The sequence below is a fragment of the Nicotiana sylvestris genome, chromosome 4, assembly GCF_000393655.2.
Source record: "Nicotiana sylvestris chromosome 4, ASM39365v2, whole genome shotgun sequence".
In the NCBI taxonomy this organism is placed as follows: domain Eukaryota; kingdom Viridiplantae; phylum Streptophyta; class Magnoliopsida; order Solanales; family Solanaceae; genus Nicotiana; species Nicotiana sylvestris.
The window spans coordinates 127298495-127313819 of NC_091060.1; the positions used below are offsets into that span (position 1 = coordinate 127298495).

The 15325-nt window shown below is 39.8% G+C and overlaps 1 protein-coding gene across 1 annotated transcript; it reads left to right on the forward strand.

The window, feature by feature from the left end:
- The first annotated feature begins 11340 nt into the window (after positions 1–11340).
- On the forward strand, positions 11341–12599 carry LOC138890146 (uncharacterized). Its single transcript, XM_070173509.1, has 3 exons — positions 11341–11715; positions 11957–12016; positions 12207–12599. The coding sequence occupies exons 1-3, from the start codon at positions 11341–11343 to the stop codon at positions 12597–12599; spliced, it is 828 nt and encodes a 275-aa protein (XP_070029610.1).
- Positions 12600–15325: the final 2726 nt, after the last annotated feature.

The following is a 15325-nucleotide window of genomic DNA, read 5'->3' on the forward strand; positions in this document are numbered from 1 at the left end:
ATTACTTTTAGCGTCATGCATATGCGTATGAATGTCATGTCGTGCATAGGTACATGTTTCATAACATCATCAGCCTCTGAGGGCATCCCATCATATCATATTGGCCACTGTGGGCAAAATCATCATCGTATACCAGCTGATCAGGTGGTGGTGTGTATATAATGCCATAACCTCTTCCCATATCACATATACATATATATACACATATATAACGCCGTTTGAATCATATTTCAGCCACTGTGGGCAACATCATCATCGTATACCAGCTGATCAGGTGGGGTGCATATATAACGCCGTAACCTTTTTCCATCCCATATACATATATTTACATATATACGCGTATATAACGCCATCTGGTCATGGGTCAATGCACATGTACCAATGAGTGAAATGCATGAAAAAAACATAATAATCTCAATATTCCTTCTGGATAAACTTTTCCAACTGCGTATTATTCGGAGACCCATGAATAGAAATTAATAATAATTTTCATGGGGAATCAAGAATATAGACACCCTTAATAATTCTATGAATAGAGTAATTTATAGAGACTGTGTATTTGCTCGTTTCTTCAATATCATATGGACCATGCCAAAAGAAAGAAGGGATGTCCTTAACATAACTGGAGTAGAGAAAATTCGTATAATATTTCTTGGAAGAATAACCTTGCTACGTCTCACTTCTGATTGTAGTTTTGAAATGAAACTTCTGATTGTAATGCTAAAATCTCAAGCTATGGCAAACTTTCGTTGCCTAGTGAGATCTTGCTCTCTCATAATATCATTTACAAAGAGGAAAGATTAGAGAATTTTGATACTATAATGACAACATTTTGACACCAAATATCAAGTAAAGAAAACGATGGAACATTCAAGGATAATTGATTTTCTTAATGTTTTTCAAGGAAGTGTGAAGGCTCGACTTAGCTGAAAGGTTTTTGGAGAATGATTTTGTGTTCAAAAAATGGAACTTGTTAACATGTCCTACCTTGATTATAATAATACAAGGTCTTGAATGTTGAAAGATTTTTAAATATAGTAAAGTGTATCTACATGACACCTAATAAGAATGACTCTTAGTCATTTCTTTAGGTGGCTGCCACGATTCTTTGAGATAATTATTAATCTTTATCCACCTATTAGTTAACTAGGTAATGTTCTGTTACTCGTTAATTAATCAATTATTCATATAATTTAAAAAAAATTATCTCAACTTAATTAAATACTACTCTCTTTTAACATACCTTATACACCTTAATATTATGGCCATGTAGTACCTTGTATGGCACTAGTCCATAAATACTGGGTATTTTAGCTCGGACCATATTTTACCCCAAAATGCCAAACTTCGACAAAATTTGTTTTCTTCGATATTACTTACCCTCTTACCTTCACAAATTTACTCATCACTTATAATCCTTATAATCCCCAAATAATCTTTTCCTTGGACTGATGTCAATTACTTTACGACAAATTTAACGTACATTACTGCAGGGTGCAACATCATCGTAACTTATTACTGCAAAGCGTAACATCACCGTAATGTAATACTATAGGGTGCAACACCGTCGTAACTTATTACTGCGAAGTGTAACATCACTGTAATGTAATATTGCTAGGTACAACACTGTCGTAACATAATACTGCAGGACGTAACATCAATCGTAATATATTACTACAGAGAGTAACATCATCGTAATATATTACTGCAGAGCATATCATCAACGTAATACTGTGGGGCGTAACAATTCTGTGGTTGTGGATTGGATCTATCGGTCATGTGTGGTCACATTCTGTGGTTTCGAGACTAGAGTTAATCTCCTATTACTTGATATGACCGACTTTGAGATCATCATGGGCATGGACTGGTTATCCCCCTATCACGCCATCCTAGATTGCCATGCCAAGACTGTTACTTTAGTGATGCCAGAGTTGCCGAGGTTGGAGTGGAAGGGTTCCTCAGTTAGTACATCTAGTCGGGTTATTTCTTTTTTGAAGGCTTGACATATGGTCAAGAAGGGTTGTTTGGCTTATCTGGCTTATGTTTGGGACACCACTACAGAGTCTCCGATGATTGATTCAGTTCCAGTAGTCCGGGAGTTTGCCGATATGTTTCCTTCTAACCTTCCAGGCATGCCACCAGATCGTGATATTTATTTCTATATTGACTTGACTCCAGGTACCCAGCCTATATCTATCCCACCGTATAGTATGGCTTCGAATGAGTTGAAGAAGTTGAAAGAGCAGCTTGAGGAGTTGTTAGCAAAGTGGTTTGTGAGACACTTGGGGTGCACCAGTGTTATTTGTGAAGAAAAAGGATAGGAACATGCGGATGTGCATTGATTACCGCCAGTTGAACAAAGTTACCATCAAGAGCAAGTACCCATTTCTGCGCATTGATGATTTGTTTGACCAGTTGCAGAGTGCTAGGGTGTTTTCTAAGATCGATTTGAGATCAGGGTACCATCAACTGAAGATTCGGGACTCAGATGTCTCGAAGACTGCTTTCTATACTAGATATAGCCATTATGAGTTTCTGGTAATGTCCTTCGGCTTGACTAATGCCCATGGTGTTCAAGCCTTATATTGATTCCTTTATTATTGTATTCATTGATGACATCTTGATCTACTCACGTAGCCTGGGGGAGCATGAGTCAGTAGCATTCTTGGGGCATGTTGTATCTGGACAGGGTATTAAGGTGGATCTTAAGAATATTGAGGCAATTCAAAGTTGGCCATGTCCCACTTCAATGATTGAGATCAGGAGTTTCCTGGGGCTAGCAGGTTATTATGCCGATTTGTGCAGGGCTTTTCATCCATTGCAGCACCTTTGACTAGATTGACCCAGAAGGGTGATCCTTTCTGTTGGTCCGATGATTGTGAGGCAAGCTTTTATAAGCTCAAAACATCTTTGACTACAACACCGGTTCTATTATTGCCTTCCGGATCGGGGATATATACCGTGTATTGTGACGCTTCACGCGTTGGTTTGGGTTGTGTATTGATACAGGAAGGGCAAGTTATTGTATATGTTTCATGTCAGCTAAAGATTCATGAGAATAATTACCCTGTGCATGATCTAGAGTTAGCAACAATTGTTCATGCTCTTAAGATATGGAGGCGTTATCTGTATGGGGTGTCATGTGAGGTTTATACTGATCATCGCAGCTTACAACATTTGTTCAAGCAGAGAGATCTCAATTTGAGGCAGCATACTGATGGCTAGAGATTTCACGGTGAACTTCCCCCTTCTGAGTTGTTCAGCAGCATGTCAGAGTCTCTCCTTTTGTTTATTACTGTCTATTCTATTTCAGGAAGTAGGATAGATATACTTTGGTACATTCTACTAGTTTTCCTCGTACTTGTGACACTAGATCCTAGCACACACATTAGTAGACTATTATTTTTGGGTTGTATTCCTAAACTGTATTATTCCTTTAGTCATTCCCATTTTATTTGCTTTATAAATTCGTTATTATCAACTGTTTTAAATTTAAGTTAAGTAAATATTGAGATTGTGTAATGAAATAAATGAGAACTCACTAGTTTATCAGTGTTAGCTTGCCTAACGGTGTTGGGCGCCATCACAGCCTATAATGGAATTTGGTTGACACCAAATCAAATAGAAATGAACTAATGTTTGCGACCATTAATTCTAAAATTATATGCAAGAACAAGGTTAAGTAATAAATACCAAACCATAAACAAGCAATAAATCAAACACCCATTAAGTTTACACTCTAGGGTTGGGTCACAACCCCAGTGAAAATCTAGCTACTCATGCTTAAAACAGAAGAAATAGAAGAGAAATGATAATGAAACCCATATTGGTAATTAAAATATTGAAATCTTTGTTCAAAAAGCTAAAAATGGCAAAAACTACTAAAGAGAGCAAAGAAACAGATACTGTAGCTGCTGATATTCAAAACTTGACCTAAAAAGTGAAACTCTTCTATTTATACAAAGCTGGAATTTTCGAACAAAAATGCCCTTTTGAAGGTTCTGCGGCGTCACAATTCCATTTGCGGTCCGTACTTTGCTTTAGCTTAACAGGGTTTTACCTTGCGGCCGCACAATTCTGAACCGCAGCCGCATCTCTTATTTTATGCGGTCCGCACAATTCTGAGTGTGGCCGCACCTAGCTCTTCTACGGACCGCACAAATGCAATTGCGGCCGCGTAGCTAATCTTCTGTGGCCGCACTTCCTTTGAGCTTGAAATGATAACTCTCTGAACTTCTGCTCTTGCTTAGCTTCTGCGGCCGCACATTTCATATGCGGACCACACTTTTCACTTGTCCTCTAATAAATTTGTCTTCACAATCTCCGACAGTAGATGATATTCTGCGGTCTGTACTCTTAGTGGCTCATTTTCCAATACTCCTGCAATTAAGCATATTTCATCAGTTTTTAGGAACACAATTAAACAATTTTGGACTAAAACTAAAGCTAAAAGGTACTAGTAAGTAGTCAAAATTCTCACTTATCAGGAGGTTGGCTGTAGGTGCAGACACACAAGTGCGAGTGATTGATCACAAAAGCGTAGAGGGCCAGCCCAGGCCATAGTCGCAGGTGCGGAGACCTAGGCACAGATGTGCATCCACAGGCACGATGTTTCATCCGCAAAAGCGGACCTAGGAGGGATTGTGAAGGACCGCATGTGCGGTCAAATCTCTGCAGAAGCGGGCTCGCAGAAGAGAGCAGTCATCCACAGAAGCAATGGGGGCTGGGCTTAAGTGAGGGTCGCACTTGCGATGGTAATTTCACAGGTGGAAGGTCGCAGATGCGATAGTTTGCCCGCAGAAATAGACATCGCTGGGCAGTAAAGGGCTAGAGACGAGGGTTTATTTCATTCTTCATCTTTTGACATAGAGATCTCGGTTTGTGGCGATTTTTCGAGGGATTTTCAAGGAAATCATCGGGGTAAGTGTATCTCAGATTTGGCTATTATATATGAAACCATCTTTATTTTTGTCATTTAATTATTGTTTTGAGTTGGAAAATTTGGGGGGGGGAGGGGAGGAATTATGAAACTTCATAGAACGGATTTTTGGGATTTGAAAGGCGAATTGAGGTCGAATTTGATTAATTTTTGTATGTTTGGACTCGTTATCGAATGGTTATTTGGATTTTTTAAATTTAGTCGGGTTCTGAGATGCGGGTCCGGAGTTGATTTTTTTAGTTGACTTTTTTTCTTTTTTAAAGATTGTAACTTTATTGTTCGGAATAGTTTTCCATGGGTTGTATTTATGGAATAACTTTATTTTTGTCTAGATTCGAACCATTCAGAGTTGGATAATCGTGGGAAAGGCTACTAGTGGATATAGTTAGCGTGTTTTGAGGTAAGTGTCTTACCTAACTTTGTGTGGGAAAAATTACCCCTATGATTGGTGTTGTTTTGTGTTAATTGTGGTAAGTGGAAGCCGTGTACGCAAGGTGACGAGTGTGTACACGGGCTAAATATGGTAATTGACCAGTTTTATCCATGTAGATTCTTTCCATGCCTTTAATTGAGTTTCCATAACATGTCATATTCATTATCATTAGCCTATGTTGACATGTTTTATTTGACATTGTTAATACTTCTCTTATCTCTTACTTTCTAATTGCCTTTACATGCTTAGTTAAAGTTATTATTCTCTCACTTCCTTATTCATTATTTAATTGTTGAGTCCCTTTACTTGACATTGTTATTTCTTGGAATATGTTATTGTTGGATTGTGGTGTTGAAGTTATAAAAGTCATGATTCACATTGATACAAAGTTGTAAATCTATTGAAATACCATTCTTGTTGAGTTATTCACTTTCAGTTATTATTGTTGAGATTCTTGTGCATATTGTGGTTAAGCCATGGGATATTTATTGTGGAAACACTGTTATTGTTGACTTCTTTAGCAAGTTGTGGTATTAGGCACTTGAAGTGCGATTTGTGATATGTTGTGACAATGATACGCATGCGGTGGTATAAGGACTAGGGTTGAAACGCATAATGTGAGATAGGTGAGCTTGATACACGTGTTTCTAGTAGGGGAACTACTTGAAGTCATGTGGTGTGATAAGGTGGGCTAAAATACGGGTAGCTATTTCGGGAAAATGATTTTTCAAAACTAAATGTAAGGCTCCTGCGGTGATATAAGGAAAGATTGTGATTTGATTCGTGAAATGAGACTTCGAGGCGGTACCTTGGTAGTGATTCTTGTTGATACCTTTTAGTTGCATCACTTGTGTTTTGTTTGCATCATTTTCTTGGCATTCTTATTATGTATTTCTTCTGTGATGTCTTAATTACCTTAGTCTTAGTGTAGCTATTCTTGTTATATCTCTTTCTTGTATCATTTCCTTTATTTTCATTATCAAAATATACTATGAGTGCTCAATTACTTATTTATTTTCTGTAGGTGTCTTTACCCGACCTCGTCACTACTCTACCAAGGTTAGGCTTGATACTTACTGGGTACCGTTGTGGTGTACTCATACTAAGCTTCAGTGAGTAGAGCGTGGATTGGAGACTTCTAGGTACACCTGTCGGCGTCAACAGGCCTCGGAGTCACCCTCTATCTAGTTCTGTTTCATTCTTCTTTTATTGAATATTGTTGTATAGAGATGTTCAGTATAGTCATGTAGATCTTGTGACTCGGTATCTCCGTATTTAGGGAGTTATGTTCAATTGAGTTGCGAAGTCTTTTTATGATAGCTATTTGTTAAATTAAAAGTTTTATTACTATTTCAGTCAAATCCTTCATGTATGCAAGGCTTACCTAGTCTTAGAGAATAGGTGCCCTCACGACATCCTATGGGGGAAAATTGGGGTCCTGACAAGTTGGTAACAAAGCTCTAACGAGTCACAAGTAGGTTTAGTAGAGTCTTGCGGATCTGTACGGAGACATTTGTACTTATCTTCGAGAGGCTATAGAACTGTTAGGAAAACTTTACTTCTTTGATTCCTTATTGGGTGAATTTGTTCACTTCATATTATAAAACTTTGTCTTTCTATTCTCTTACATATGGTGAGGACCCGCACTGTTAGATCCGACGATCAGACACTCGCACCCCATACTAGATCCGTAAGAGGCCGAGGCTGAGGCCGGGGCCAGGGTTGAGGCTAATAAGGGGCACGTGGTGTAGCTAGATCACCTGCCCAAACAGCATCAAAGGAGCCATCAGTACCTCCAGTTGGGGGGAAGGCACCTGAGGCGCCTATTACTATCCATGCACTTCAGGTGACCCTTGCACAGTTCTTGAATATGTTTGGTACTCTAGCTCAGGCAGGGTTGATTCCACTTGTACCAGCCATATCTCAGGCTGGGGGAGGAACACAGACTACCGCAGCCCGTACCCCAAAGCAGTGGGTTCATATTGACCAGGTCCCCGAGGTTATACCAGTGTAGTGGATTGTCCCAATTCAGCCTGAGGTTAAGGTAGCAGCATCTGAGGAGGAGCAGCTTAGATTCGAGAGGTACAAGAAGTACCACCCTCCTACCTTTAGCAGCCTAGCTAAAGAGAATGCATAGGGTTTTCTGGAGAAGTGCGACCATATTCTATGTACCATGGGTATAGTGGAGATGAGCGAGGTTGCTTTCACTACTTTCTAGCTGTCGGGACCAGCATACCAGTGGTGGCAGCTTATGAGGAGGGTAGCCCAGCCAAGGCAGCTTCACTCACATGGGCTCAGCTTTCAGAGATGTTCTTAAGAGAGTTTGTTCCCTAAAGGATTCGAAATGCATGGCGCGCGGAGTTTGAGCAGTTGCGCCAGGGTGCTATGACCGTATCAAAGTATGCGGTCAGATTTAGTGAGTGCTACAGGCATTCACCTGTCTAGGTATAGTCAGAGAGCGAGTCTATCGATTTATCTAGGGTCTCAACTATGGTATTAGATTCAGCATGGTTTGAGAGTTGGGAGACATATACTCCATATCAGCAGGCAGTAGAGATCGCATGAAGGTTGGAGGGTATGCAGGGCCAGAAGAAGGAGGACAGGGAGGCCATAAGGATTCTTGATTCTAGCGAACATAGTGGTGTACGTGCCTAGTTGCAGCCCGTCATGGAAGAGGATATGCGAGTCGTCTAGTTCATTCAGCACTTCCAGCTACTAGTGGTACTTCGGCTACTCCCAAGCCTCATATTGTTCATTATGCACTGGCACTGTCTAGTGTACCTCCTACATGGGGCACTTTTAGCGGTCAGTCCAGCCGACCAGGCCTGAGTCAGCTTCAGCAACCACATCCTCCAATAGCTTGTTTTGAGTATGGTGATACTCGTCACATGGTGAGGGACTGCCAAGACTGGGGAAGGGTGCACCTCCACAGACTACTCATGCTCCACGTATTCCATAGGATCCCTATACTTGTTAGGATGTGGTTACTACTCCAATTGCCGCTCCACCTGCATAGCTATCTATGGGTGGAGGTCAAGCGGGTAGGGTCTCCCTATAGGGGAGGCCAGGTCAGATGTTATGCGTTTTCGGGTAGGATGGAGGCTGTTGCATCATACGCGGTTATCATAGATATTGTTCCGGTTTGTCATAGAGATGCATTAGTCTTATTTGATCCATGCTCCACTTATTTATATGTATCATCTTACTTTGCTCTGTACTTGGATATATTTCGTGATTCTTTGAGTTCTCCTATTTATGTGTCCACACCTGAGGGAGATTCTATTATTGTTGACCGTATGTGTCGGTCATGTTTAGTTGTTATTGGTGGTTTTGAGACCAGAGTTGATCTATTATTAATATGGTAGACTTTGATATTATTTTTGTGAGGCCCGGTAAAATTCTACCTAACAACCCAGAATTTTGTGGTGTCGAGTTAGGCTTATGTTTCGTGGTACAAACGTTTTGGGTTGAACAGTGCATTGAGGAGTTAAAGGAAAATCTTAGCAGAAGAAGGCATTTCTACGGCCCCTTATACGACCGTAGAATGACCGCAGAGTGAGGCAGTCATTTGGGCTATTTTTGATGTTATTTTTGCGGTCCATTATGCGACTGCAGAACTATTTCGCAGGCCGCACTCTGATCCCATACCCATCCTTAAAAAATTTTAGATGGTGGTTCTGCGGCGCATTATGTGACTGTAAAACTGGTCTGTGAACTGCAGACTAGTCGGGGACTAAAGCAGAAATTGTCAGTTCTGGAGGGCCAATTATGCAGCCCACTTTGTGGACCGCAGAAGCATTATGTGGTCGCATATGCAATCGCAGATTTGTGTCGGGGCTCCTATTTTACTAAATTTTAAACCCGACCCTATTTCGTTAAAACATATGCCATAGTCCATTTTGAGCATATTTCTGATACTTATAGAGTGAGAGAGAGAGAGAGAGAGAGAGTTCTTAGAGTGGGGGAGTAACTTTCAACCTATTATCCAAATATTCTTGCTCGGTCCTTGAAGATTAACAAGAAAATTCCTCATCTTAAAGGTAAGAATCTGTGCCCTAGATCTTAATTTCGAAATTCTACTAAAAGGGAAATAATTAGAAAGATAATTCTTGGGGGTGGGGGGGTGTTATCTTGCATGCATGTGTTATCAAAGAATGTGGGAAGGTTGTGAGCTAAAGATGGTAGAGAATGGGGTAAGAAATGATGGAATCTTTCACAAAAGGGCCTTAAAATATTAATGCACACCTAGTGTTTGATAATCTGCTCAAATGAGCTAGAATCATGATTATCTTCCTAATTTGGTCCAGCTTGTTATATTTCTAAAATAGATCGAAGTTGATAAGAATTCCGGAACGTTTTAAAAAAGTTTAAAGGAAGCTCAATTGAGGTATGTTGGCTAAACGCCCTCTTCTTAGAGTTGAATCCCATGTTATTCATGCAATCAGTGTAAGTCCCAAATTAATCGTTATAAAAATTGCTATTTCGAATGTGCTTGTGTTGAAACATAAATGTGCAGTATGTATTCCAATGCTTTCATCATGTTATCCGATCATTTGAGGATGTGTTCAAAATATGGAATATGTGCTAAAAATGCTTAGACTTCAAGTCAAATTCGAATAAAGATTGTTATGCCAAATTGTGTGAAAAGTCTCTATGTGCCTTAGATTCTAAATTGCTCACATGTGTAATCAAGGTCTTGAATGAAAAGCCTTATTGTTGTTGATGATGATAATAATGTTGGAATGTGGAAAAGAACTTGAATTGTGAAATACGTCCAAGTTCTAGATATGATATAACAATTGTGGTCACTAGTGCCGATGAATTGAAAGATGTGAAAGAAGTATGAAATGAGGTGATTGATAGAAAATGGTAATGTCTCGGGCAAGACAGCCTAGCCGATCGGGCCGTGATCGGATACCATACCGCACACATGGTGGTGACTGTGCTGGAAATTATAATTGAAATTGTGATTATAGTTGATGTCTCAAATGAGACGACCTAGCCGGGTCATGATCGAACTTCGTGTAAGAATGCGATGGTATTGTGGATCATGGTGTATTAGTACTAAAGATCTCCCAACCTAAAATCATGGAAACTTAGTTGAAAGCTTATGTAATTCTTAACTTGATGTTTTGGTATTGTTTGAGGATTCTATTGAGTCCATGATTGTTCCTTCTTATATTACTATTCATTCTATTGAGATGGTGTTTAGTTATACATCCTAGTACTATTCGATGGTACTAAAGTCCCTTTTTCTAGGGTTGCTGCATCTTTAAATGGATGCAGGCGGTTACACAGTAGGTAGCATTGATCAGTGATAGCGCTACATCCTCCTCCTAGCAGTCTTGGTGAGCCATTTCATTTCGGGGTCATGCATATCTTGTTCCTTATGTAATATACTTTAGGACTAGTCGGGACCTTGTTGCCGGCACTTATGTAGTACTCTTTTGTATCTATTAGAGCTAATTAGACATAGTGTGGGTTGTATATGGGTGCTGGGAAAGTCAATCCAAATATTGTTGTGTTTGGAACATCTATTCCACTTCAAATTATCAAGGCCTGTGTATTTTGAGACATGAATAATGATGCAACTAAAGAAAATAACTTGGTATTGTATCCATGATCCCCCTATTATATAATTAATGAAAATATATCTTCTCTTATTTCATGTGTGAGTTTGTGTAGAAAGAAGCTAATAGGCTTGTTCAATACGGTTCACTCGGTTGAGCACCGGTCGCGCTCCGCGAGTTTGGGGCATGACAATTTTGGGTGTGTACTGGTTGTCGCCCTATCATGATAATCTTGATTGTCACGCCAAGATGGTGATGTTGGCTACGCCAGGTGTACCGCGGTTGGAGTGGAGGGGTATTTTGGATTATGTTCCTAGCAGAGTTGTGTTCTTCCTTAAGGCACATCGGATGGTTGGGAAAGCGTGTGATGCATATCTGCCTTTGTGATAGATGTCAGCATGGATACTTCTATCGTTGAGTTAGTTCCGGTATTGCAAGACTATCTAGATATATTTCCAGTGGATCTTCCAAGCATGCCCCCCGATAGAGATATCAATTTTGGCATTGACTTGTTGCTGGGCACTCAGCCCATTTCTATTCCACCGTATCATATGGCCCCTGCAGAGTTGAAGGAGTTAAAGGAGCAGTTGCAAGAGTTGCTTTATAAGGGTTTCACTCGGCCTAGTGTGTCACCTTGGGGTGCTCTGGTCTTGTTTGTAAAGAAGAAGGATAGTCCTATGCACATGTGTTTTGATTATCGGCAGTTGAACAAGGTTATAGTGAAGAACATGTATCCATTGCCACGCATTGATGACTATTTGATCAGCTACAGGGTGCCAGAGTATTCTCAAAGATAGATTTTCAATCGAGGTATTATCAGTTGAAGATTCAGGATCCGAATATTCTGAAGACTGCATTTAGGACTCGGTATGGTCACTACAAGTTCCTTGTGATGTCATTTGGGTTGACCAACACCCTAGCATCATTCATGCGCTTGATAAATAGTGTATTCTAACCCTATATTGATTCATTCATCATTGTGTTTATTGATTACTTCTTGGTGTACTCCTGCAGCCGAGAGGATCACTAGCACCACCTGAGGATCGTGCTCTAGACATTGACAGAAAAGAAATTGTATGCAAAAATTTTGAAGTGTGAATTATAGCTTGATTCAGTGGCTTTTCTAGGTCATGTGGTGTCGAGTGAGAGGATCAAGATAGATCCAAAGAAGATTGAGGTAGTGTAGAGTTTTCCCAGACCATCCTCAGCTACTGAGATCCGGAGTTTTCTTGGTTTGGCAGGGTATTACCATCGTTTCATATAGGGTTTCTTATATATAAATGCACCTACGACCAGATTGACCCAGAAGGGTTCTCCATTTAGATGGACCAAGGAGTGTGAGGAGAGCTTTCAAAAGCTCAAGACTACTTTGACTATAGCCCGAGTTTTGGTGTTGCCCAGGGGTTTGGGGTCTTACACTGTGTACTACGATGCATCACGTATTGGCCTCGGTGTAGTGTTGATGCAAGATGGTAGGGTGACTGGCTACGCGTCTAGACAGCTGAAGGTTCATGAGAAGAATTATCATGTCCACGACTTGGAATTAGCAGCTATTGTTTATACCTTGAAGATTTGGTGGGCACTATTTGTATTGTGTCCTCTGCAGCATCTGTTCAAACAGAAGGATCTTAACTTGCGGCAGCGGAGATGGCTATAGTTGCTTAAGGACTATGATATTACCATTCTATATCATCCCGTTCACTATCCAAAATCCAACTAGTTGTGATGGCAGCTAACCCAACCCGCTAGGTAAGTCAACTAACAATATTCCAACTTAAAGAGTATTAATAAGAAAAGAATGATAATACAACTACTTATATACAAAGAATTTCCCAAGGATTGGTAGTACAAATCATGAGCACCTAAGATTTAGAATTTACAAAGCTGGTATGAAATAAAGCACATCATCTGTTTGAATATACATGAACAGATCTTTCATAAGTCTAGAGCTACCATGAACAAGAGGCAGCTATAACAGGAACACAGGTACATCTTCAAATCCAGCTCCTGCTGAACACAGTAACATCAGCATCCAACATATGCACGCAAGGTGCAGAAGTGTAGTATGAGTACAAGTGACCCCATGTACTCAACGAGTAACAAACTTAACCTTAGGTTGAAAGTAGTGACGAGTTGGAACAAAGGTCGGAGTCCAACACCAATAGCCAACAAAAGTTCATAACAACATAATGAAACTAATAAAATAAGTAACTCAGAGATAAAATGCTCAGTTCATTCACAGTTCCACAAAATAGGTCTACTTTTCAAGTGTATTATTGAAAAGCCAAATCTTTTACCGAAATCACCAAAAATATGAGTAAGTTTAAAAACTGTAATTTTTTCCAAAGCTTTCAACAGGTAAATGTTTCATTTTCAAATGGCATGAGGAAAATACATCTCTATGCCTATAAGTCAATATGTGTGAGAAGTCATGAATGTCATGATACCGTACAACATGAGGAAAATGCATCTCTATGCATGTATGCCAAGTGTGCAAATGCAATATATCTGATAGATGAACTCACGTACTCACACTCTCAGAGTACTCAATCTCACTATCTCATACTTTCCATTCAGCATGCTAAATCATTCGACATGCTCAGTCACTCAGTACTGTATATGGCCAATCCAACCCAAGGAAGATCCATCCCAAATATATATAGTAACTGATAGTCAGTCATTCACTACTGTATAAGGCCAATCCAGCCCGAGGAATATACATCCCCAAATATAAATGTTTCAGGAAAGATCCATGCCCAGGGAAGATCCATGCCCAGGGAAGATCCATCCCTCAATATAAATCAACCGCGCCCACTGGGGGTGTTTGACTCTGGAAGGAATCCTTCGGCCCAAGTGCCATAATAACCAAGATCCAGGCGTAAATCAATATAACATGTTGCGGTATGTATCCCGATCCCATAATATCACTCACACTCAGGACTTCGGCCTCACTCAGTCATCAATCTCTCAGGTCTATCGGGCTTACAATGACATGAAACCAACCCAAATGATGATATGGTGTGTCAATAAATAGCAACAAAGACTGAGATATGATATAAAATGAATGAACATAACTGAGTATGAAGTTGCAATTTAAACAAATAATTCAACAGCAATATGACCCTATTGGTTCCCAACAGAATAAACATGTAGCCTAGACATGGTTTCTAACATGGATCACTGCTCAATAGCTCTAGTACGTAGAGATTTCATGGTTACAGATATGATCAGGTAACTACATTCACACGGTGCACACCCGTCACCTAGCATGTGCGTTACCTCAATGCCAAACACATAACACGTATATTCAGGTTTCATACCCTCAGCACCAAGTTTAGAAGTATTACTTATCTCGAACAAGCCAAATCCAATACCGAGCAAGCCAAACAACGCTCCAAAATTCCATCCCGAATGGCTTGAAACTAGCCAAAAGCAACTCAAATATATCAAATAAAGCCAAGGAAACAATTCCAAATGATAAAGGTCGAATCCTTAACCAGTAGTCAAACTCGAGCCCACACCTCGGAACCCGACAAACTCACAAAATCCGATAACCCATTCAATTACGAGTCCAACTATACTAGTTTCACCCAAATCTAACTCTGAATCGATGTTTAAAACTCATAAACTCACTTTATGAAACTTTAGGCTAACCCCCCCCCCCAATTTTCTCTTTTGGAACCCTCAATCAAATGCCGAAAACGAAGATCGATTCATAATATAAATCAAGAATGAGTAGAGAACACTTACCCCAGTCCACATGGTGAAAATTGCTTCAAAAATCATCTCAGTCCGAGCTCCATAGCTCCAAGAATGCAAAAATGGCAAAAACTCCCGAAATAGAGTACTTTGTAATCACTGGGCAAATTAATTAATCGCACCTCGAATCGAACTTAATGAACTTTTCAACTTCCAAAACTCGTGGCGAAACAAATCAAATCAACCCAGAATAAACCCAAATTTTGCACACAAGTCCCAAATAACATAACGAAGCTATTCCAATTATCGGAACCACAATCTGAATCCAATATCCTCAAAGTCAATTATCGAAAAATTTATGAACTTTTCATACCTTCAAATTTCCAACTTTCACCAATTAGTGTCAAATCCTTTTAGAAATATCCCAATGAAAATCCGAGCATACGCTTGAGTCCAAAATCACTATCCGAACCTAATGGAACCATCAAAACTCCAATCCGATGTCAAATTCTAAAAAGTCAAACTTGGTCAACCCTTCCCACTTAAAGCTTCAACAATGAAATTCATTCTTTCAAATCGATTCCGAATCACCTAAAAACCAAAAGCCACAATTCATATAAGTCATTATACATCATACGAAGCTACTCGTGACCTCAAACTACCAAACAAAGTGCAAATGCTCAA

Excerpts from the sequence above, each read along its gene's own strand:
- LOC138890146 (XM_070173509.1), top strand. The coding sequence starts at position 11,341 with ATGGATACTTCTATCGTTGAGTTAGTTCCGGTATTGCAAGACTATCTA. Across the intron at positions 11,716-11,956 it reads ACTATTTGATCAGCTACAGG|CCGAGAGGATCACTAGCACC; the intron begins GTGCCAGAGTAT and ends GTACTCCTGCAG. Across the intron at positions 12,017-12,206 it reads ACATTGACAGAAAAGAAATT|GGTTTCTTATATATAAATGC; the intron begins GTATGCAAAAAT and ends CGTTTCATATAG.